Source organism: Oryctolagus cuniculus, chromosome 13 (genome assembly GCF_964237555.1).
Source record: "Oryctolagus cuniculus chromosome 13, mOryCun1.1, whole genome shotgun sequence".
NCBI classification, from domain to species: domain Eukaryota; kingdom Metazoa; phylum Chordata; class Mammalia; order Lagomorpha; family Leporidae; genus Oryctolagus; species Oryctolagus cuniculus.
In genome coordinates, this window is record NC_091444.1 from 66,703,150 (window position 1) to 66,726,968 (window position 23,819).

Consider the following 23,819-nt stretch of genomic DNA (forward strand, 5'->3'; position numbering starts at 1 on the left):
TAAGAAAGGGATGCTGGGATGTTGGGAGACCAAAGCTGCTTTGTCCTAATGGCATTTGCAGGGGAAAAACAAATGAAAAGCATGAACACACTGGGGGTTCACCTCCAAAGATTCTCGAGGGCCCTGGCACGGACGTCAAGGCTGACTGCCTGGGGTGGGTGCGTCTCCCACGAGATGTCACACGGGGACCCAGGAGCTGCACAGTGAGTGCAAGGGGAGTAAACGTCCCTCCAGACAGGAGACGTCTCCACGATGCCGCTTGCTCATGTGTTCTCCCTGCCCATAGGAGCCCAGAGACCCAGATCCTGGCAGCCCTGCACTTGGCCAACAGCACCCATGGATTGGTTTTTTACAAACATGTTTCCCAGTGTTTGACAATGGTTTTTAACAACTGGCCTTGACTTGGAACATCCTGGCAACTTCAGGGCAACAAATGACAAGTGGACTCCCCAGGAGACTCAGCTGCTCAGCAGAGTGGATGGTCGAGTGGCCGAGGCCAGCCCTCCCCGGGCACCTGCTCCGGCACTGCCCCGAGATGCAGCAGGTGTGCTGAGGGGGATGGGAGGCAGTGACCTCACGGAAAGCCCACCTGGAGATTGGAGCCTCAGGCTGAGTATTTGTGGGAGCCAGAAGTCTGTGGGCCACCCTCAGAGGAATCAGATGCATAAGGGACATGACAAGACAGGCCTGGAGTTTCTGGCTTCTTCCGTAGGCAGGAGCAGAGGAAACGGGCCTTGAGTCCCCAGACAGGAAGTCCCTTGCAGGGGACCATCGAACATGGGGATGGATCAGCCAGCATAGCTGGTGACGTGGCCCTTTCCAGAGTGGACTTCACACTGCCTTGGGATGGCTGGTCTCACACACGCACACGGACACTGCTGACGCCTGGAGTGCAGGTGAACACGGGCAGGCGCTGGGCAGTGCCAGTGGCCAGGAAACAGCCCAGGCACAGGCACCGTGTGAGAGAGACCCAGGAGCGCGAGCTTGGAACTTCAGTCTCTCCCCTGCAGCCCAGCTCCCAGCTGGAACTCCTCTTGCCCATCACCGGGGCTGCACAGGCTGCAGCTGGTAAGGACAACCTGCGTCCCCAGCAGAGCTCAGCCCCGCCCCCCCCCCCCCCACTCCGTGGGGGCTCATGCCTGCCCACTCTCAGAGGCAGTCTCACCTCGTGAGTCCTTCGGTTGGTCACTTTCACCGTGACCTCTTTCTGCAGGTCGTAGCCCCTGGAATCTGAGGACGCTAGATTCTTCACTTTCAGCTCCATTTGAAGGCCCTGGAGAAACAAATACTCCTCCCTGAGTAAGCTTGCACGTACCACCTTTTGTAACTTCTTTGTCGCTCTCCCACACGCAGGCTTCTCAAAGGAAGATGAGTGAATCAGACTAACACACGGTGGTGGTGGAGTTTCTCTGCATTGACCTGGAACTAACACTGGCAGTACTTAGCAAAACATCTCTCTCTTACAAGGTTCCTGGCAAGGGCCCGTGTCACCAGGGAGCTCACCCGAGCCCAGGTCTTCTCTATGACACAGCAGCCACCAAGAGGCCGGGACCCAGAGAGCTCGCAGGACGGTCTGGGATGTGGTGCTCCGGCCAGCAGGTGTTGGTCTAGGTCACAGGGGCCCTGGAAGGCCAGCAGTGACAGGACAGTGGCTGGGGCTGGGCTGCAGAGGGCCTGCGTTTTGTCACCAGCTCATTTGGGGGTCTTGGGAAAGCCCCTTTCTTCTCTGGGCCATGAGGGCCTTTCTGGACCTGACACGTGCCATTCTCCAGGTGCATTCATTACCTTGTTCAGCTCCTCACTCATCTGATTTGCTTCTGCAACCAGTGGCATGAGCCCGATGTAGTCCTGGAACACAGCCAGGACGCTGGGGTCCGCGTTGCCATCTCCATCACTCACAGCACCTGGTGGCAGTCAGAGGGGAGGAAGTCCCCCGTTGGTTCTGCAGTACTTCCAAGCCATGGGTAGATGGAGGTACTTGTTCATGTATGCCTTCACCCATTTGTTCAGTTAATCATTAAATATCTGCATTTTAAAATTATATGCTTGCAATTTTTGATATATTTTTAAGATTTATTTATTTGAAAGGAAGGCAAAACAGAGAAGGAGAGGGAGGTGTGGGGAGCAACTCAGACTAGACTGTTACTGGAATTAAGACTTATTCTATGCATCTGCTCTCCCACAATATGGCGCTGGGAGAGGAGGAAACAGCTTCTACACAGCTGCCTCCAGTTCAACCAATAAACAGCAGGACCTGCTCCTGATTGGAGGAGAGCAGTGTACCCGGCGTGTGGGTAGCAGAGTTGGGATTGGTGGAAGAGAACTATAAAGGAGGAGAGAGACAACATGCACCAGGAACATCTATCTGAAGGAACACCTGTGCAGCCCCCGAGAGAGCCGGCCGGCGGTGTGCCGCTCCCCCGCGGAAGTGGGGAAAGTGGCAGGGGGAGCCGCCCTTCCACGGAGGTGGAAGGGTCGGTAGCCAACCCGGGAAGGGCTGAGCAGACAAAAGAACAGCGCAGGGTCCTGTGTCGTTCCTCCGCGAAGAGGGGGAGCGACATAATGGTGCCGTGACTCGGATATGAAGCCTAGGCAGGGTTTAGTGTCGTTCCTCCATGAAGAGGGGGAGCGACAGGAGGGAGGGAGAGAGGGGGAGAGGGGGAGAGGGAGAGAGAGAGATCTTCCATCTACTGGTTCACTTCCCAAATGGTTGCAATGGCCAGGGCTGGGCCAGGCCAAAGCCAGGAGCCAGGAGCCTCCTCGAGGACTCCCATGTGGGTCCAGGGGTCCAGGTACTTCGGCCATCTTCCACTGCCTTCCCAGATGCACTAGCAGGAACCTGGATGGACTCAACCTAGTGCCCACATGGGATGCCAGTACTGCAGGAGGAGGCTCAACCCTGCACACCACAACAGCTGCCCCAGTGCATCTAATTTTTTTTAAAAAAAATTTATTTGAAAGGCAGAGTGATAGAGAGAAAGAGGTCTTCCACCAGCTGGTTTACTCCTCCAAATGTCTGCAACAACCATGGCTGGGCCAGGCCAAAGCCAGGAGCCTGGAACTCCATCCAGGTTATTAGCAGGGAGCTGGACTGGAAGGGGAGCAGCCAGGACTTGAACCAGCCCCTGCATGCACTTTGTTTTTAAAAAAGCTCAAGTTGGGAGAAGACAGACAGTGCCCGACTTTGACATCCGTGTCAGGGTGGAGACTCTCCCACGGCCTTCCCATTCATGGTGTCAGGGTCCTCTGTCGAGGTGGCACCACGCCATCCGTGGAGGAGGGGTGGGAGGCACAGTCTGGCCAGAAGGAAGGCCTGGGGGTTGGTTCCGATGCCACTGCTGGCACAGCAAGCACTTGCTTCTCTATGTGGGTGGCGTGAAAGAGGTAGGAGAAATGGAGGTTATGAGCGGTCCACTCGCCTGCCAGACCTGGGTTGGCACCACCTCTGGTCAGGAACTCCCAGCTCCTGGGTGCCTCTTTGCCTGCGGGTTCCTGTGGCTCCCTGGAACTCCCCCACAGCCGTCACTGGCATCTGAGCTGGGGCTAGGGCTTGTTCCACAGCTCTGCAGCACCACCCTGGGCTGGGGAGTCTGCCGTGCCTTGCCACTGGGCCCAGTGAGAGCCACCCGGCTTAGTGGACTTGGTGGGTATCCATCAGAGACTTGCGCAGGAGAAGAACAAGGAGGTAAGTTTCAAATCGGTTTATTTTGTGAAAGGTCTGAGAAAAATGCTTCCATGGACAAGCAGTTGGATCCCATTGCTCCTTGTCTATGGGTTTACTAAGGGAGCAGTGGCAGGTGCCTCCTCCTGGGACCAAGGGTGGGAAACTGAGTGGGCAGACCCAGGAGAGGGCCCAGGTTTCTTCCCTCAGGGTTACCTCCTGCTGGGTGCAGTCAGAGCCTGCAGACCCAGGGCCGGGGTGGGGCCAAGTCCATTGCTCAGCTTTGTCTATCCCGGCAGTCCCATTTTTGCGTTACACCAGGCTCTCTCTGGCTGACCTCCACAGCCTTTTTGTGACCTCCATCCCTAGAGACACTCTCTGAGCACTGCCCTGTTTGCATAGAAATCCTAACTGTGTGCTGTCCTTTGCCGCCGTGTCCCGTCTCCATGCTCGCGGGATGGCAGCTCGGGCCAGGCCAGAAGCGTGTGAACTGGCCACTCACCCAGCCTGTCCATGCTCACACCCTCGGCAGCGGCCCTCTCCAGCTGGAAGAAGTCGTAATCGAATCTGCTCCAGTCCTCGCCGCCACGCTCCGCCGGGAACCCCACATACAGGTAGGCACTGTTGGATCCCAAAATTACGCGGTCCTATGGAGGCGGCAAAAACTCAGAGGAGGCAGCTGCATCCCCTCGCACTCCACCCTATCCAGGCCGGGGAAGGAGCCCACCGGGCAGTGTGGATGGAGGTCAGAGCAGTGTTCCTCTCTCTGCAAGTGCCCCATGGGCGCGGACTGGGAACCAGTAGGAGCCAGAGGGACCCAGGGCCTCCGCAGAGGGTGCATGGGGCTGAGAGGATCCCAGGGCAGATGCAAGGTGGACAGCAGGGTCCACGTGCCTGGAGGCACCTGTAGGCAGGGGCAGATGGTCTAAGGGACGTCACAGGCCCTCTGGAGATGGGGCCCTATGCATGGTGCCCTGGAGAAGGGAGAGGGCTGGGGACTTGACTGCGCAGCCCAGGGGCCTCACGGCTTGAGAGCTGGAGGGCATCTGGGAGACCTCCCCATTGAGCTCTCCTTGTTCTACACCTGAGGTCCAGAGAACCAGAGTGAGTTGTCCCAGCATGCACAGCAAGTTAGGGACATAGCTGGCTGTCCAGCCACTCTGCCCACATGGTGGTCATGATGCTCTGGCCAAGGGTAGTGCCAGCTCTGTGTAGCCCTCACCCCCACCCCCGGACACCTTACTGGAGACTCCTCTGCTCTCTGCTAGGCATTCAGGATTTGGGAGATTCTGTCACCCATGGGCCATTCATTTACCAGATGCTGTAGCTTTGTCTCAGTCGTAACGGGCACCCCGTTGACAACAACTTTGCACGTGCCGTATGGCGTGACTGTCACTCTTCCATCCGAATTTGTGAAGGCAGCGTGTTTATCTGAAATTCTAAGAAGGTGAGCATTAGTCTAAAGCCACCCAAGAGATCATGATTGTTCAGCCCGCCAAGGTGGAGCTTTGCCATTTGCTGCACAGCGAGACCTGCGGCCGCTGCCCAGGGCCCCCCAGCGACTGCAGGCACCCCACTCCCCACCCCGTGTGCTGCTGTGCACACACACACAGCAGAGCCACCTGCCCTGAAGGAGTTCGAGGGGTGGGGACAGCTGATTTGGTGATAGTTCACGTCCTGGCTGATCCACTTCTCATCCAACTCCCTGCTAATGGCCTGGGAAGGCAGCCAAAGATGGCCCAAGGGCTTGGGCCCCTGCACCCATGTGGGAGACCCAGATGAAACTCCTGCCTTTGGCCTGCTATAGGCTTGACCATTGCAACCATTCAAGGTGGTGAACTAGTAGGATGGACTATTCTCTCTCTCTCTTTCTCTCTCTCTCTTTCCCTCTCCCTCTGTAACTCTACCTTTCAAATAAGTAAATTTTTTTAAAGATGTATTTATTTGAAAGTCAGAGTTATACAGAGAGAGGAAAAGCAGAGAGAGAGAGAGAGAGAGAGAGAGACGTCTTCCATCCACTGGTTCACTCCCCAGTTGGCTGCAACAGCCGGAGCTGTGCCGATCCGAAGCCAGGAGCCAGGAGCCAGGAGCTTCTTCTGGGTCTCCTATGCAGGTACACAGAACCAAGGACTTGGGCCATCTTCTCACTGCTTTCCCAGGCCATAGCAGAGAGCTGATCAGAAGTGGAGCAGCTGGGCCTTGATCCAGCTCCTATATGGGATGCTGGCGCTTTAGGCCAGGGCGTTAACCCGCTGTACCACAGCACTGATGCCTCAAATAAGTAAAATTTTAAAACACATTATGGAAAAGAATGCATGGATTTCAAAAAAAATTTTTAATAAATATACCTTTGAATTCCATTTTCCACCAATGTTTCAAGCAACTTTGTTTCTGTTTTTGAGGAGTTATCACACCAGGTCTAGCAAACGACTTTCCCTTTTAGAGCCAAGGAAACAAAGTGAGCCCAACACACTGGGTTTCCTGAAACCCAAGCTCTGCCCAGAGCATTCCCGGGTCAGCACTGGGACAGGTGCTGGGGAGACCTTTTTCTTGCTGCCCCGGCAGGATCAGGGGCCTGGTGTCCTGTGGCTGATGAACCTTCTCTTGGGGAAAGTGTTTAGCCCAGGAGTTGGGACACCCTTGTCTCATATCAAGCGGCCTGGGATTGAGTCCCAGCTCCACTGTCAATCCCAGCTTCCTGTTGGTGTGCAGCCAACTCACATACGTGAGTCCCTGCCACCCATGTGTGAGACCCACATTGAGTTCTGGGCTCCTGGTGTAGGCCTAGTCCCACCTGTTGCTATTGTGACCATTTGGGAAGTGAACCAGGGGATGAGCCTTCCTCTGTCACACTAATACCTAAATAAATAATTTTTAAAAATCTTTCCGCTGAAAGGTCATACATCGCTAAAGCTGGATGAAGACGCTGATTTATGGAAGCTTACCCCAAACCTTGAAGGATGATAGCATTGGAAGCAGCCTGCCCCGCGTCACAGGAACCTGGAAAGATTTAGGGTAACTCATTTCCAGAAATGGCCAGGATTTCACCTTCGTGCGCTAACATGTGTGACCTTTGGAAGTGACCTTTTCTCTCCGATAGGATCCTAGAATCCTAGGGAGGGATTTTTCATCACAATGGTACTTGAACTTGACCTTGCTTTATCATCTCTGCTTTCCTTCCTGCCACGCGTGTGTGTGTGTGTGTGTGTGTGAGAGAGAGAGAGAGAGAGACAGACAGACAGAGAGAAGAATGCTTTTCTAAAGTTCCACCTTCACTGGCATGCAGGAGGAAGAAGCCGTCACCTGGGCCCTGGGAGACACGCTGAGGCCTGGCCTCAGGAAAGGCCTGGGCTGTTTCTCTCTAGTCACGGAGTGCACAGGGCCTTGCTTGCTGACATCCACGCAGGCCTGGCTGCTCCCCCGGGCCCCCACTGCCATCCTGCCTGTCTCAGGTGTGCACAGAGGCTGGGGAGTGGGGGAAGCCCAGCGTCACCGCAGGCTGGGCACCCTCCAACCTTGCCAGTGTCCACTTAGGTCGAGAAGACCCAACTGGCAAGGGCTGACTCCTCCTGGGAAGCCAGGCCATGAAAGGGTGGTGCTAAGAGCCACGTGTGGACCACGGATTCAAGACGTATGCTGCACAGTCCGGGGAACAGCATTCAGCCTCAGCGAGGCAGGAACCTCCCGCACGCTGAGTGAAATCAGCCAGCAGCAAGGACAGATTCTGCCAATTATGAGATCAAAAATGGTGCCTTCCTTCATTTTTGCAATGTATTTACTTTCACTTTAGTTACATACATTTTACCACAATAAAAAAAAGAGAGAGAGAGATGAAAAAAGGAAGGAAGCTCCTGGGGCAAGAAGCGGGCAGGGTCGGAGACGGCGAGGGTGCACCTGTGCGGATGAAGTGTCTGAGGACCCCCGAGAGCTGCGGGTCCTCGTTGACGTTGCGGAGGTGAGGGAGGGTCTTCACCATCTGCTGCTCCTGTGGGCGGCATGGGAGGGTTCCTGTCACCAGGGGGCGCCAGCCCACCCCAGACAGCAAACCACCTTTGCCTCTGCTCCCTGGCGAAGCCTCTGGAAAGGAGGGAGGTGGGGGGCCTTGGCTGATGACCTCAGTGGGCCCACTGTCAGAAGCCTGAGTGCTGGAGCTGGTGTCTGTGGCCAGCATCCCCTGGGGGTGCCGGTTCAAGTCCTGGCTGCTCCACTTAGGAGCTGGCTTCCTGCTAATGCACCTGGGAAAGCAGTGAGCCCCTGCAGCCACAGGAGAGACTAGATGAAGCTCCTAGCTCCTGGCTCCAGCCTGACCCAGCCCTGGCCATGGTGGCCATTTGGGGGAGTGAGTCAGCAGATGGAAGATTCTCTCTCTCTCTAACTCTGCCTTTCAAATAAATAAATAAATCTTTAACAACAACAACAACAACAAAAGGAAGCCTGAATGCATGCAGTCAGTGCACCTGTTCTGCACGGGCCCCACCTCCCTCCCCAGCCCCCAACCCCAGTGCACTGCTTCTCCCTGCTCAACCCCCAGCCTGCCATTGTCTTCGGGCCCCCAGCAGCCCCCAGCCCCCAGCCATCGCACTGTCCCATCTGGTGCCCCACCAGGGGAACCCCTCCCTGGGCCTCTCTCAAGCCTCCCATTCTCCCTGAGTCCCTCTGGCTAATTGATAATCACAAGCTGATGGCCACACGTGGCACCTGGTACAAACCCTGTCCTGCCCACCAACGTGCACCTCCTTCTTCAGTACAGGTGGTGGCTGGGACCCTGTGCTTGTGCAGGACTGATGGCTGAGCAGAACTGGAGTACATGGTGCAGGCGGGGACAAAACCTCCACGTCTCGAAAGCCCTTCCGTCCACGCGGGAACACAAAACCCTGTGCTCCTGCACTCGCGTCCTCCAGACACCAGCACAGCCACCCCTCAGGTGCACTGTGACTGTCGGGTGCTTCCCACTGTGCCCCTGTGACGCCCCTTCTGGGAGCATCCTCGGGCCCTAACTTGATCTGGCCGTCTGAAGCCACAGACCCGACCCCACGCCATTCCCACCACTGAGACCTACTGGAGGCTTCCTGAGCCTTCCAGAAGCTATGCTGGACACACTCACCATCCCCAGGTGTTGCAGGTGTGGCCGTGACTTTGAGATTTGCTCAGGGCCTCATTGGAAGTAGGGTGATGATAGGCATGGGGGTGGGAAGGGCAGGCAGAGGGGAGAACTGGGGGAGACCCTGGCATGCCTGCTGTCTGGGGCCTGAGTGTGCCTAGAAGTGACTGTCCCATGTGGCACTTGTCCCCTCTTTAGCCACTCGGGGATGGGCCCCTCCCACCTTAATTCCCACCCCACCCCTGGCCTCCATTTTCTTAAGGCCCTGGGCTTCTCCAGAGCCTTGCTCCCTGCCCCACCTACATGTCCCCTCCTTGGGCCTGCGCCCAGGGACATGGTCACACGACAGCCCACCTGTGATCTGACACTGGCCGCCAATGCCAGCATGGATGCCATGCTTCAGGTCCCCCATACAGTCCCTGCAAAATAACCAGAATCTCCCCAAACTCTGATTACCAGCAGCCCTGACTTCGACCTGGAATTCTGTCCTCAGCCTCACTCCCCAGCATGCACCAAGGCCTCTCTGCTTCCCTCTCACTCCTGTCAATCTCCCACCTACACCTGGGCCAACGGCGCAGCACGTGCGGGGTGGGAGCCTCCCTGCCCCAGGTGGGCATCCCCCACAGGTGCTGGGAGGGCTGCTTACCTGGGCAACGGCTGCATATAGCTGCTCCCATTCTCTGTGCGCCTGCTCCAGCAGGTGCGCCCAAGCGGCCTGATGGGCTCCAGGCCCCCGCTGCTGGTCTGCAGGAGAGGAGCCCACCTGCTCTGGAAGGAGGGAGGGATGTGGGCGACAGCTCTTCAGCGTCCTGGGTGAGGCACACATGGACCCTAAGACGCCACAGCTCCATTCTCTTGGACGACACTTATGAGTGGAGAGGAAGCCACTGGGTGAGTCCCAGAGGGAGTGGCGCCCAGAGACAAGAGGCCGAGAGGGCTCCTCGGGGGGCAGGCCTACACCTCAGGGTTCTCTTTCTTACTTGAGTAGGTGGGAATGCGCTGCCCACTCTAACAGGGGTTCCCCTGAGGCCACAGGACTCAGGAAGAGTGGGAGGTTGCCCCACTGGGTGTCCTGCACGTCCGTGGGGTTGAACAACGTGAGGGGGTCAGCACGCGGCCGGGGTCTGGGACCAGCCACTGGCATGACAGGGGAGTCCTTGGTGAGTCAGGCATGGTGGCCAGGTGGGGCGGCCGCCGCACGTCTGGGCCCTCCATCGAGGGAGTCAGGAGGCACTGCTGCGGCCACAGAGCCCCTCTGGAGTGAGGGAGCCGGGTGGGGGGAGACACGGGGGCAGGATGGCGCTGGGACCGAGCGCTGACCTTTGCATATGGCTGGTTAGATGATGAGCACCCTTGGTTGTGCTTTCGTGGCTCTTACCTGTTTTACCTATCCGCCATTTAACTCGTTAGTGGGCATACAGAGAGTGTGTGTGTATGTTCATGGGACCAAACTGAAATCCCCTGGAAGCAGTGTTCTTCGTAATGACATATCAGGATCACCTGGGACACTTGGGCAGTGAAGCGACTGAGCCCCAGGTTCTGATTCTGCTCTGGGTGGAGCCTGGGCCCGGGGTGAGCGTGGTGTGCAGCCAGGGCTGAGTGCTGTATCAGAAGAGAGGTTTCCTGGGCTTCCAGCATCACTTAACTGCAGGAAGCCCCCAGCAGAGTGTAGGTCAAAATGGCTCTGTCCTGGTGTGGTAGGGAGAGAGCAATCCTGGTAGAAGCATGGGTCTCAAAAATTGCAATGAAGAAAAGGGACTGAAACAGTCACTGTTAGAGACCCCCTGGCTGCTTCACCTCCGATCCAGCTCCCTGCTAGTGTGCCTGGGAAGGCAGCAAATGATGGCCCAGGTATTAGGGTCCCTGCACCCAGTGGGAGACCCGGATGGAGTTATAGCTCCAGGCTTCAGCTTGGCCCAGCCATCTGGGGAGTGAACCAGTAGAAGGAAGATGTCTCGCTCTCTCTCTCTTTGAATAAATAAAAGTAAACTTTATTTTTAAAAGAGGGCAGCCCTTTTACAACTGCCAATGAGGCCACATTGGTGTCAAAATGAAGCTTTTTTTAAAGGCAGAGCTGAAACCCTGGGACAAAGCCCCAGAGCATCTCCCTCCCGCAGCAGCCCTGGGGCTGGCCTCACGTTCCAGCCCAGGCCGAGGGCCCAGCCTGCCAGGCCATTCCCATCCTGTCTGCAACCCCCACCCCAGGGCCTGAGCTGCAGTCTCACCCAGTCTTCTTGCTGTAGGCTGAAGTCGGCGTGAACTCCTGACTCGGTTTACCTGCCATTCCGTGGTTTCCGCCTGTAAGCAGCAGCTTATTCTCTGCCCTCGACTCCCTCATCAGCGTCCAGGCGTTGACCACGGCTGCATTCCGGATCTTCTTAGCCCTTCGGTGTGCAGAGACAATATGCTCTAAGGGGCCTGCAGCAGGAGCAGTGGCACACAGGGCAGCCCCCTGGGGCACTCCCATCTGCAACAGCCAGGGGGAGACTTTGACCCCCACCCCTGGGAGTGCCCTTACCTACCCCATGAAGACCAAAAGCGACTCCTATAACAAGCGTGGTTCAAATAAACACGTGTGTGCAGCCTGGCTGGGCCCAGAGCTCCACCCCCTGACCTCTTCTGGGGCCTGAACCCAGCCAGTGGGGTTGACTCACTTAACTCAAGAACTCGTTCAACCACTTGTTGCCCCTGGAATGGCTGCAACCGTGGGGTCTGCAGGCACTTGGCCCATTCACCAGGCTAGGAGGGGTCCTAGGCGTTTCTAGTTCGCTCCCGGAGAAAACATAGGATGCCCCCCAAATATCGCATGGGATGCACATTTACTAGGGCATAACGTGTCCTTTACCAGACAGTGATTTCCCTGAGAATGCTGTACTCTGTGAAGCATGACTGCCTTCTTCATTTTATGCAAAACAAATTGAAACAGTTTACAAGGCTTGCCCAGGTCACGTGATCTCTGGGCAGATCCCAGACTGGAGCCTAGGACTTAGGGTGCCATTTTTCTCTTTGCTCTGCACCACACATTGGCCCCTGATAAGGGAGAAAACGAGCACTCATGATGCTGCCAAAGGCAAAACTCCATCTGCAGATGTGAGCTGGGGCTGCAGATGTTGGCGGGTGGAGCTGTGCTGTGAGCATGAGAATGGAAGTGTGTGTGTCTCAAACACAGCTTCCTCCCTGGTGAGCCGGCCAAAGGAGAGACCGGTGGGAGAGGCGGTTACGTGGTGGTGTGGCCATAGCTCTGGTGTCTCGGCATCACCTGTCCGCCAGGGGAGCTCCCAGGGGCTCTGCCCAGGGCTGTGGTACAGCAGAACCCCTCCCCTTCAGTGTCTGACAGGGCTCAGTGTCTTGCCCAAGGTCACAAAGCTGCTGGGGTCGCAGTCTGCCTGACCTGCCAGCCCACAGACATGCAGAGTGACAAATTAGGGTTTGGACAAGAAGCTCTATTTTTGCCTCTGAGCTCCGCCCACCTGGAACGTGGGCCTGAGGCTTCCGGGTGCCAGTCCCGGACCCCATGGAGAGCTGCAGGGTGGACAGCAGTGTTGGCTTTGCATGTGGGAAGGAGGAGTGGGGCAAGCGGGGGACAGACTCTGCAGCCAAGCCTCTGGAGATGCAGGCTTGGCTGCAGCTCAGTTGCCTGCCTAGGAAAAGGAGAAGCAGGGCTCAGTGCGGCCATCAGCTGCGCTGCGAGTGGGCTGGCTCTCCGGCCAGTCGGACAGGAAGGCACTTGGTGATCAGAGTGCCTCGCTGTGATATTCAGAACCACTCCAAACAGTTTGGTCTGTGGTACAGGCCCTGGAAACACCAGGTAACAATGTTGCAAGGGGGCGGCTGCTCTGTCAGGAGCCACACAGCTGGGGAATGGCTACCGACCTGAGGCTCAGGTGGCTCATCTTTGCTTGTTATTTGCACAAAATGTCCCATGGTACTGTGCTCTGCCTGTGTGGGAGAAACCTGTGGACAGCTGTGCTACCTGACACAGGAAGTCACAGCACTCAGCACAGCAAGGTTGACACCCACGCCTCCCCCATCCATTTGCACCCACATCTCCTCTCCCCTCCAGGAGCCCAGGGCAGAACAACTCCCCCAGCCTCTGAGCATCCCATTCTTTCTCCTCTTATCTGATTTACTTCCTTATTCCCCTCTCACAAATCATCCTGTTCTCTTCCTGATCTCCTTACAAAATGCCAACCTGTCAAGTCTTAGAAGGCGGGAAGAGTTTGCCAGATCAAGAACACAGACCACTGTGGGTAGTCGGTCTCCAGGAACATACCTCTCAGCGTATCTTAATGTCGATAACGTTTCCTCGTAGCAGATGTCAGCGGGACTTATGGCTGCTATCTGTGGAAATATCCCTCTGAGAGTTTGTTTATAGAAGGGTTTATTACTTAAACAGCTAATGTGCATAGAACGGTATTACGGCTTGTAATTTACAGTATTCAAATGATGCAACTCAGAAAACTAGGTTTAGAGAAAGGATGCCCGAGGTTCCCCGAGATAATGACTGTCAGCTGGGCTGGGAGCCAGCCCTGTTTGACACCTGTGCTGCTAGTCTTGGTCCCACTCTGCCCTCAGTGCTGGGTCCCCAGTGGACAGTCTCATCACCTGGAATGACAGTTAAATGTTAGCTCTGCAGAAGCCAATAAATTGTTCTCATTCCCAGACAGTCTCCTACAGTTTCAAGTCTGGCCACTGACTTTGGATCAATTACACTAGGATTCATAGAACTTCGCAAATCAGCGACACACTTTGTGTTGACTTGGAGGTGGACAGGGTGGTAGCTGCCAAGATGGCGGGCCTGGTCCCTGACCCTGGGGGCTTGAGATGTAGAGCCTGGTGAATACCCAAGCCTGTTAGAACCTGCTCGTGTACCTCGCCTCATCTGGTCCTGGTGGGCAACACTTCTAGGTGGAGGTTACTTAGAAAAGGAGACAATAAGGTTGCAGGGTATTTGTGCTGAACTGGGTTGGGTGCCATGGAGTCTTGAGCTGGGGTGTTGGCCTGGTGAATTCTGTTTCATTTGCATCCTGAGATGGTGACCACCATCAAGCTCCCCTAGCCGTGCCCGGTTGTTACAACACTGCCATGCCTTCAGCCAGCCCTTGTCAGTCTTGGAGATCTGAACGCTGCCCTGTTGTTCTCAGGTGCCCTTGCACACACCTGCACAGACCGATCAGTTCAGTTAGTAGTCTTATGTTCAGAGGGCATTTTTGTGACTTTTAGTCCGGGTTCATGGAGGATGTCCCATTGGGCCCACATGGAACTGACAACCTGACAAACGTTAGAATGAAGTACTTCTGAAAAATAGGCAGATTAAATGATCGAGAGTAGGGATGTGTTTTGCTGTGACTTTTGGCATGAAGTGGGGGTGAGAGGGCTCCACAGAGCACATTTCTCTCCTAGCCAGTGCTGTGCCTGGGGGGCAGGGCCCCGATGAAAGCAGAGCTTGGCCCAGTCTTGTCCCTCCCTGTGGAGCTGAGTCCTGATTTTAATGCTCTGCACGTGTGCCCACGTGGTAGCCATCCCAGAATGAGCCTACAGGCTGTGCCGAGGGTGCGGACCCAGCTACTCCACAATCTCACGTCTGCCCTGGGTCTAAGGCGGTGAAAGTGCTCTCCAACCTTGCCACGAAACGGTCATCAGTGTTAGTGCTATTTCTAAATCTGTTTTTAGTATTTTTCTGATAATAAAAAGTAACATATATGTGTGTATATATATACGCACACACCAGAAACACATATGTAGAGAACCAGAAAACTGCAGAAAATAAATTAAAATTGGTACAGGTTGAGACAGGATGCTCAAAAGTTTTGGATTTTGGAATATTTTGCATTTTGGGTTTTTGGACAAAGGAAGTTCAACCAGTGAAGGTCATGGAAATAAAGGATTTCAAAATCCGAACAACTCAGAAACCTGTAACACATCTGCCCCAAAGCATTTCAAATAAGGGGCACTCAACCTGTACATGAGAAACTACTTGAACTTTGTAGTAGAAAGACCGCTAGGAGTCATGAAATAATATATAAAAATGGCTATGTCCATGGGAAGGATGATACCATAGGTATATCAAGAATAATTTTTGTCATAGTATCATTAACAACAACAGCAATTGCTGAATTGGCATAAAATGTAAGAAAATCCTTTTACCAAAGTCGTTCTGCTGTTTCCACCCAGAGCTGACTGGAGAAGTTTGGTCAGAACAGAGTCTCGGTAGGGAACGTGCAGGACTTTCTTCCCCATGGCTGCGTCAGCCAGAGCGCTGAATGGAAAGGAAAATACGGAAGAACTTAAACACGCCTGCCCTGGGGTAGGTCGGAAGCGGCTCTCTCTTCCCCTCTGGCACTCTGTGTACAAAGACACAAGACGAGTACTTGCCCAGGCCACCAACTGCTTCCCTGACATCATCCTTGGGGAAACCCTAACTGAGAAAAGGAAGCCCGACCTGAGGAACCAACACACTAGAACCTGCAGGGGACACCTGGAGACAGCACAGCTCTGCCACTGTGTGTGGAGAAGGGGCTGTAGCTAGCAGGCCTGGCAGCTTACAGGTGCACTCAGACACTGGATCCAAATCTTCCCCTTGCCTTTCGCTCATCCTGCCTTAAGAAGGGGCCGGCACTGTGGCTTAGTGGGTAAAGCTGCTGCCCGCAGTGCCCACATCACATGTGGGCACCGGTTCTGGTCCTGGCTGCTCCTCTTCCCATCCAGCTCTCTGCTATGGCCTGGGAAAGCAGTGGAAAATGACCCAAATGCTTGGGCCCCTGCCCCCGTGTGGGAGACCAGAGGAAGCTCCTGGCTCCTGGCTCTGGATTGGCACAGCTCCAGCCATTGCAGCCATCTGAGGAGTGAACCAGCGAATGGAAGACCTCTCTCTCTTTGCCTCTGCCTCTCTGTAACTCTGCCTTTCAAATTAATAAGTAAATCTTTTTTTAAAAAAAAATCCCATAAAGTTAGGGCCTCATGAGTATGGCTGCAGCCTCATGCCAAGAATGGAAAGTCACCATCCTGATCCCAAGAGACTACATAGAAAGCAGTGCTGACCTCAAAGATAGTGGGGTGGAAATACTGTCTCTAAGAAATTGCAGTCACAAGCAGAGAAAAGGGATCTGTAACACTGATTTATCATAATAGGGAAAGAAATAGAAGAAATAGAAAAATTGAGATGGAAGACAGCATGGATTGTTTGACAGTGAATCAGACACTGTTGTAGCTAGAATCGGTGAACTGGAGAGTACAGAAGAAATTACTCAGGTTGCAGCCAGGGATAGATGGGAGGAGAAAGGTAAGGAGACATGGAGAACAGAGTGATGAGGTCTAGATGGTCTAGCTGAAGTCCCAGAAAAGAGGGAGAAATGGACAGAGCCAATATGTTTAAGATAAATGGGTGAGAATTTTCCAGAACAGACATAAATCCCTAACCCACATACATATGTAAGTCAGAAATTCCAAGCAGGGTAAATAAAAATAAATCTACACTCAAATACAGTGACACTGGAGAGCCCCCAAGATGGAGTTTAAAAGTACTTGAAGGGCCAGCATTGTGGCACAGAGAGTTGAGCCACACCACCTGTGATGCCAGCATCCCACATGAGTGCCAGTTCAAGTTCTGGCTGCTCCACTTCTGACCCAGCTCCCTTCTGATGCACCTGGGAAAGCAGCAGAAGATGGCCACCCACATTGGGAGACCCAGATGGAATTCCTGGCTCCTGGCTAAGTCCTGGCCATGCCTCAGGCTTTGTGGCCATTTGGAAAATGAACCAGTGGATAGAAGTTCTCTCTCTGTCTCTGTCTCTCCCTCTAGTTCTGCCTTTCAAATAAATAATTTTTTTTTTTTTTTGGCCAGGCAGAGTTAGTGAGACAGACTGTCTATACAGTGAGAGAGACAGAAAGGTCGTCCTTCTGTTGGTTCACCCCCCAAATGGCCGCTACGGCTGGTGTTGCGCTGATCCAAAGCCAGGAGCCAGGTGTTTCCTCCTGGTCTCCCATGCAGGTGCAAGGCCCAAGCACTTGGGCCATCCTCCACTGCCTTCCCAAGCCACAGCAGAGAGCTGGACTGGAAGAGGAGCAACCGGGACAGAATCCGGTACCCTGACCGGGACTAGAACCTGGGGTGCTGGCACCACAGGCGGAGGATTAGCCAAGTGAGCCACGGCCAGCCATAAATAATTTTTTTTTGAAGTAGTAAAAGGAAAAATTGTTTTCAAGTAAGCAGCAATTAGACAAACAGTAGAAGACAGTTGAATGGAATCCCAATATTCTGCCCAATTAAAATGCTATGCCTAGCTAAAATATCTTGCAAGAATGAGATAACATAGAAAAAATTTAACCAAACAAAAACTGAGTTTGCCATCAGCAGATCATCACTAAAGGTACTACATGTAGTTCTGTAGTCTTAAAAACTTTTGTACTATCAATTTGGTGAAAATGTATTAAGTTGTCTACCATGCTTTTTTTCCTAGTTGAATAAACCACATCAAAGAAAAGGGGACCACAGTATTTGAATGTCTGAAAGTCTGTGAAGCTTAAGGTTTTAAGAATGTTGCTCATAATGTTGAACATATCTGTTAAAGAGTAAAAAAAAAATAGTTGTCTCAGACTATTTTTATGAGAAGTTGTAAGCATTTTTGAGATACAAAGCAGTATAAAGTACTTACTGTTATTTTATTCTAAAGCTGTTTAAAATTCACCATGATTTTCACCACTGCTGATTCTTTAAGCGGGTTAATTTATGTTTTGAGGTAAAATACAATTTACACTTTTTCTTAAAGACATAAATGTGGGTTTCTATATTAAGCCTATTTTGTGACTACTATTAACAGATTGATTTGTTTAGATATTAAATGCTTTAAGCTAAAAAAAAAAAAAAAGGAAATTCTCAGGAATACACTTCAACTAGAAGGAAACTCATCTTTAAAAAAAGTTTTGTTTTTTTTTTTTTTTTTTTTTTTTGAAAGGCAGAGTTACAGAGATGCCGAGGGAGAGGGAGAAGGAGATGAAGGGAGGGAGGTTTTCCATTTGCTGGTTCGCTCCCCAAATGGCCGCAACAGCAACAGCTGAGTTGACCCAAACAGGAGATTCTTCCGGGTCTCCCACGTGGGTGCAGGGGCCCATGGACTTGGGCTATCTTGTACTGCTTTCCCAGGCCATAGCAGAGAGCTGGATTGCAAGTGGAGCAGTCGGGACTTGAACTGGTGCCCAGATGGGATGCTGGCGCTTCAGGCGGCAGCTTTACCCACTACGCCACAGCGCCAGCCCCGGAAACTCATCTTAAAGAGCAGCTCTGAGGTATAAGAAGGACTGAATAAAAAAACAAGGGGGATAAAATAAAATGTAAAATAGTGGTATATCTCTTGAGTTTAAAGAATAGAACTGGAATTCACAACAATTACATATGTAGGATGGGGATCCTTAGGTGGAGGAGATGTATTATATTTAGACTTGAGCCAACAACACAGATTAAAGAACCAAGAAACAGAGTTAAGCATATACTGAATCTTGCTATGTGACAGAGATAACATAGACCACTAAGGAGAGGAGGGACTATGCCTATTCAACTAATGGGACTGGAAACCTTTGTAATCTTTAAGAACAAACGAATGGAAAGGATGCCTACCTTCTACCACACAGAGATATCAGCTTCAAGTTGAGCAGGAATTAAATGCAGTGTACGGACATGTATCTCTGACTCTATATTAACTTTGGCTCATCAACTGACAACTTAGTGAGAAGCTATAGCTGAGAGAAGGCACTACAATCTATACACTAAAGGAAAGAAGAATAAAAATATGTAATGCCTCTAAGTCCATAAAAAATCTAGTAGCTCAACAGAATAACGGAGAAAACATAAGAACAGGTGTCTCAAGAGGAAACATCAAAGGATGCTCGAACTTGTAAGTAACCAGGAGTATCAAGACCGTAGTAAAATACATTTACACGGCTGGCACTGCAGCTCACTAGGCTAATCCTCCACCTGCGGCGCCGGCACACCGGGTTCTAGTCCCGGTCGGGGCACCAGATTCTGTCCCGGTTGCCCCTCTTCCAGGCCAGCTCTCTGCTGTGGCCAGGGAAGGCAGTGGAGGATGGCCCAGGTGCTTGGGCCCTGCACCCCATGGGAGACCAGGAGAAGCACCTGGCTCTTGCCTTCGGCCACGGTGGCCATTGGAGGGTGAACCAACAGCAAAAGGAAGACCTTTCTCTCTGTCTCTCTTTCTCACTGTCCACTCTGCCTGTCAAAAAAAAATACATTTATACCAATTTAGTTGAAAAATATCAAGAAATCTGATAATACCAAGTGTTCATAAAGATGTAAGTTGATGAGATCATATACATTCCTGCTAGGAATGTCAATTGTTTGAACCACTTTTTTTTCTAGAATAATTTGTAAGCCAAACATTTGACTTTGTTTTCTGCACACAAAATACATTTTAATATGTTTTTATTAAGATTCATTTGTTTGAAAGAGTTACAGAGAGAAGGAGAGACACAGAGAAATCTTCCATCTATTGGCTCACTCCCCAGATGGCCGTAACAGCCAGGACTGGCCCAGGCTGCAGCCAAGAGCTTCTTCCAGGTCTCCCATGTAGGTAGCTGAGGCCCAAGCACTTGGGCCATCTTCTGCTGCCATTAGCAGGGAGCTGGATTGGAAGTGGAGCAGCCAGGACTCAAACCAGTGCCCATAAGGGAAGCCAGCATTGCAGATGGTAGCTTTTCCCACTACCCACATTGCTAGCACCTGGAACTTCAATGTCAATGCCCAGTGATTTGGATTGGTGTTGTGTCACAGTGGGTTAAGCTGCTGGGATCCCATAAGGCCACCAGTACAAGTCCCAGCTGTTCTGCTTCTGCTGCAGCTCCCTGCTGTTGTGCCTGGGAAAGCTGCAGAAGATGTCCCAAGTATCTGGGCCCCTGCCAGTCATGTGAGAGACCTGGATGGAGCTCCTGGCTCCTGGCATCAACCTGGCCCAGCCCTGGCCATTGCTCTCATTTGGGTAGTAAACCAGTGGATGAAAGATAGATCTCTCTGTCTTTTCTCTGTGTAACTCTGCCATTTAAATGAGTCAATAAATCTTAAAATATCCAATGACCTTCATCAGAATTCATAGTATCACTGTTTGTAAAAGCAAAATACAAATGGTAAACAAAATACCAATCAACAGAGTGAATAAGCTGTGGCAAATTCCCACAATGAGCAGCCGCATAAAAATAAAAATTAGTAACTTACATGTGACAACATGGATGAAACTTATGCACATAATGTTTACTGAAAAAACCAGAAAACTAACTAGAGACACATGCATCATGATGGATCTTGTTAAGGTCTAAAACCAAGTCTCTGCAGCTCTGCTTCTGGGTACTGACACACCAGTCAGTAGCGACTGATTATTTTCCCCAAGGTACATGTGCAATATTTGGAGCAATTTTATTCATAATAACTCAAGCCTGGAAATAAACTAATGTTCAACAATAGAATGGATAAATTGGCTTATATCGCACAGTGGAATCCTGCATAGTAATGAGAAGAATGAACAGTTGCTGTATGCTACAAATTTGATTAATAGCATAGACACAGTTAATGAAAGAAGCTAGGTGCAAAAGTCATTGACCTCATATAAATTATGTAATTTCTATAAAAACCAATACAACTAGCAAAAGTAGGATGACGGAGGTCAATTTCTTTTGGTGACATTATCACCAGGGGAGGGGATATAAGGAAGCCTTCAGGGTTTTGGTTTCTAGAATAATGGGAGAAACATAAGAACAAGCGTTTCAAGAGGAAACATTACTAATAACATTCCATGTCTTGATCTTGGGTGTGTATTCATTGAGCTAGGTGTTTATGATTTGTGGACTTTCTGGTAAGTCATAGCTTAATTAGAAAGCTTTTTAAGTCAATTCTAGGAGACAGTATTTTACCTTTTTTATGTAGTTCAAAATAAATACCCTTAAAGAAAAATGTTCTTATGTGCTTAAAGAGGAAGGGGAGAGAGAGAGGGAGTGAATGATGGTAATCACCTCGAAAGAAAGGACAGGAGAGGGACACTGTACGGCTAGTTAGTTGGCGGGCTGGGGCTTTGTTAGTGTTATTTTATTAGACATCAGTTTAAAAGACATATAGGAGGGCCAGGAGTGAGCCAGTGAAGATAGTGGGTCATGAAGCGGCGGTTGTAATTACTCTTTCATACCTGAGGTCGGCCTTATGGCGCACACACCTGTGTGTTGATGGCTTACCTGATGACGTTTCCTAAACTGGTTAGGCTTAAGTTCACTCGGGATCCCTCCCTTAGTCTGTCGCCTTCAGCTCCTGAAGACTTCTGCCTTTCACTTCCTGCTAAATCCACTAAGTTGATACTGGACTGTTTGGTGAGGTCTCTGTCCAGGAAGACCTGTAGGAAGCACACCATGCCGCGTGGGGGTGGGGGTGGGGTGGTCTAGCTCATGCCCTGAATGGTTCCTACTGCAATTCAGACTCAAGAAAGGCAATAAAATTGACAACGCTGTCCTCTTTCCAGTGACATTTGACAATAAATAGGACATCACCTGACCCAAGTGTCTAGGTCCTTCCTCCCTCATTCTACAAAGCTCAGTTCCAATGAAATAATAAGTACCAATTACTTCCCCAGTATCCCTATGTTCAATAAATATTAAAAAATGTAAAATACTGCAAAATCTGCCAAATCACTAACTTCTGGATTGTATGGTTCCATAGTGGAATGAACATGAATTTGCGGATTCTGCATAGTCCCTGGCTGACTACCTAACGATGAGTAAATGACTTGGTTTTGGGGGATTGCAAGTTTCTCTGTTGTGAAATGGTGACAGGAACACATTATTGAGATGGTAGGAGGGTTAAAGGTAATTGATACAATGATTCTAATCCATGCCTGGTGCACAATATAAGCTGTTACATTACTACTGACTGCAATAAACAGAGTAGGGGCTAAATCTTTAACTCATTTTTGTTTTTTGGCTAATTTCTTCTCTTGTCCCTAAAATAAAAAGTTAAAAATAGAGTAAATCATATGGAAAATTCATCAATTCCTTTAACGTGATAAAATCAAATGAAGAGTAGTTCAAAGCTTACAAAGTTCTTTGAAGTGGAGGGTCTTATTCAAGCCTCTTGCTATTCCGGGGCAGTGCATTAATCTCATAGAGGACACCCAGCCTTGGGGAGATGAAATCGCTTCCTAAAGTTTTACAGGGGGGAAGGCAGCCTGTAACACACAGCCCAGGGCTTCGGCCCCGCTTCCTGTTAGAACAGGAGCACTTTCATGTCTTGCTATTCTGTCAGCAGTGCTGTCTTGGGGCCGTGGCTGACTGCAGCGTTTACCCATTTCTACATCAAGCTGGTGCCACTATACAGACCGCTCTGTGAAATGCACCAAGGATATGGAGAAGAGTGGGCTCTCGTGTATCCAAGTTTCAAGTTATTGGAGCGTCACTTGGGCTACCTGCTCTTAAAGAACTTACCCTGGTGGGCCCCTTGCTCATGGATCTGAGAGCTGATGTCACATGGCTAATGTATGGGTTTGCTACTGATACTCTCCTTGGTAAACCATGGGGTCACTCTCACATTTACTCAGTGAACTCCTTGATCAATTTGGGCTCAAAACTCATTCCTCAGAACCTGGCATTCACTTGGAAGAAAGCAGCCTTTAACCCTAAGGCACTTGGTGAGCTGGTAGACCTTACACCCACTCCCCCATTACTACTGGGCTCACTTAGCCCAGGGTAAGGTGTGGAGGCTGAGGTGTGAGAGCAGGTGCCTCATGGCCTTCTGCTTCTAATACAAACAATATACAAACAATAAACAAAATACGAATATGTTCTCGGGTTGGAAGTAGCCACCTTAGTCCACTGGCCAAATCTGAGATGTCCCATGGTGCCTAGCAGCCCACTGTGCCCCTGGGAACCCTCCCCGTGAGCCACACCTTTGGAAGATGAGGATATGGACGCTCACCCGAACCTCACCTGCTTGAACTGAATGGTGATGAGCATGTGGGATCGGCTGCTGCTGGCATTCATGGTGGTGGAAGCTGTGGTCCTTATTTTTGTTCCTTGTTCCATCAGCCTTTCAATCTGTGCGTAGCTCTCACAAGGCACTGACTTCAGACCCTCCACGTAAAAGCCCAGGTGCTGGTCTTCCCTTACTTTTAGCCCACCAGGCTTTCTGGTCCTAGACAGCAAATCTCTAATCTGTGGTGGGAAAAAAAAAAAGAATAAATAATGCAATAAAAAAGGATAAATAAGGCAGGCAGGGCTTTTTGTTCACTGCTGCATCTCTGCCTGAAATATATTAGGTGCTCATTACGTATTTACTGGGGAGTGGCAACCTCATAATTTAGCTAAGAAATAGGGAGATGGCCAGCAAGAAGATGCGGAAGCCTGTTGTAATCAGTGAAGTCAGAAGTCTGATTAGTTTTCATTATTTTTTCTTTTTAGAAATATAGTTTTACTATTTCCAGCTACCTAGGGAGCTCCATCCAGACTGTGGATTCCCCAAGGGCGCAGTAACAGATGCCAGCACAGAACCCACACACAGCAAGCACCCCCATTGGGTACACAGCACAGTGGGGGCGAGGCTAACCACACGTGATGTCCTGTGTACACGTAGCATGGGGAAGTTCTCTGCAGCATGATGACCCACTGGAGTGGATGTCCCCATTCTCGGACTCCACATAGCTGCCATTAAAACTTGCAGGCTCCTGCACCTTTTCCTCTTGTTAACCCAAATATTCCCATAGCAATTTTACTAGCTCTTTGATTATCAACTCCTTTATGAAAGATATAAAAAAGGATCCATCCTAACCTCTTTTTAAATGATCAAAACTTCTGTATTAGAGTAAAGAAATCTTATTTTACTGAGAATAGACTAATAAAAATAATTAGTTAATAATATTCACATCAACCAATAAAATTTTGAGACTTAAAAAAAATTTTTTTTTGAAAAGAAGGGTGATAGAGGCAGACAGGGACAAAGAGAGAGATCAGTTGATCTTCTATTGCTGGTTCACTCCCCAAATATCCACGACAGCCAGGGCTGTGCCAGGCTGAAGCCAG

The 23,819-nt window shown here is 51.0% G+C and overlaps 1 protein-coding gene across 1 annotated transcript in view; it reads right to left on the bottom strand.

The window, feature by feature from the left end:
• Window positions 1-23,819, bottom strand: part of LOC103350906 (kinesin-like protein KIF28P) — a 67,794-nt gene that overhangs the window by 14,571 nt on the left and 29,404 nt on the right. Inside the window, exons 5-16 of the mRNA XM_070055631.1 lie at window positions 22,731-22,955; window positions 20,991-21,145; window positions 14,910-15,021; window positions 13,036-13,103; window positions 11,040-11,146; window positions 9,409-9,530; window positions 7,556-7,646; window positions 6,607-6,661; window positions 4,977-5,100; window positions 4,164-4,308; window positions 1,786-1,904; window positions 1,166-1,273 (exon numbers count right to left, since the gene is read on the bottom strand). Coding sequence (XP_069911732.1) covers window positions 1,166-1,273; window positions 1,786-1,904; window positions 4,164-4,308; window positions 4,977-5,100; window positions 6,607-6,661; window positions 7,556-7,646; window positions 9,409-9,530; window positions 11,040-11,146; window positions 13,036-13,103; window positions 14,910-15,021; window positions 20,991-21,145; window positions 22,731-22,955 — 1,431 coding nt within the window. The remainder of the gene's footprint in view (window positions 1-1,165; window positions 1,274-1,785; window positions 1,905-4,163; window positions 4,309-4,976; window positions 5,101-6,606; window positions 6,662-7,555; window positions 7,647-9,408; window positions 9,531-11,039; window positions 11,147-13,035; window positions 13,104-14,909; window positions 15,022-20,990; window positions 21,146-22,730; window positions 22,956-23,819) is intronic.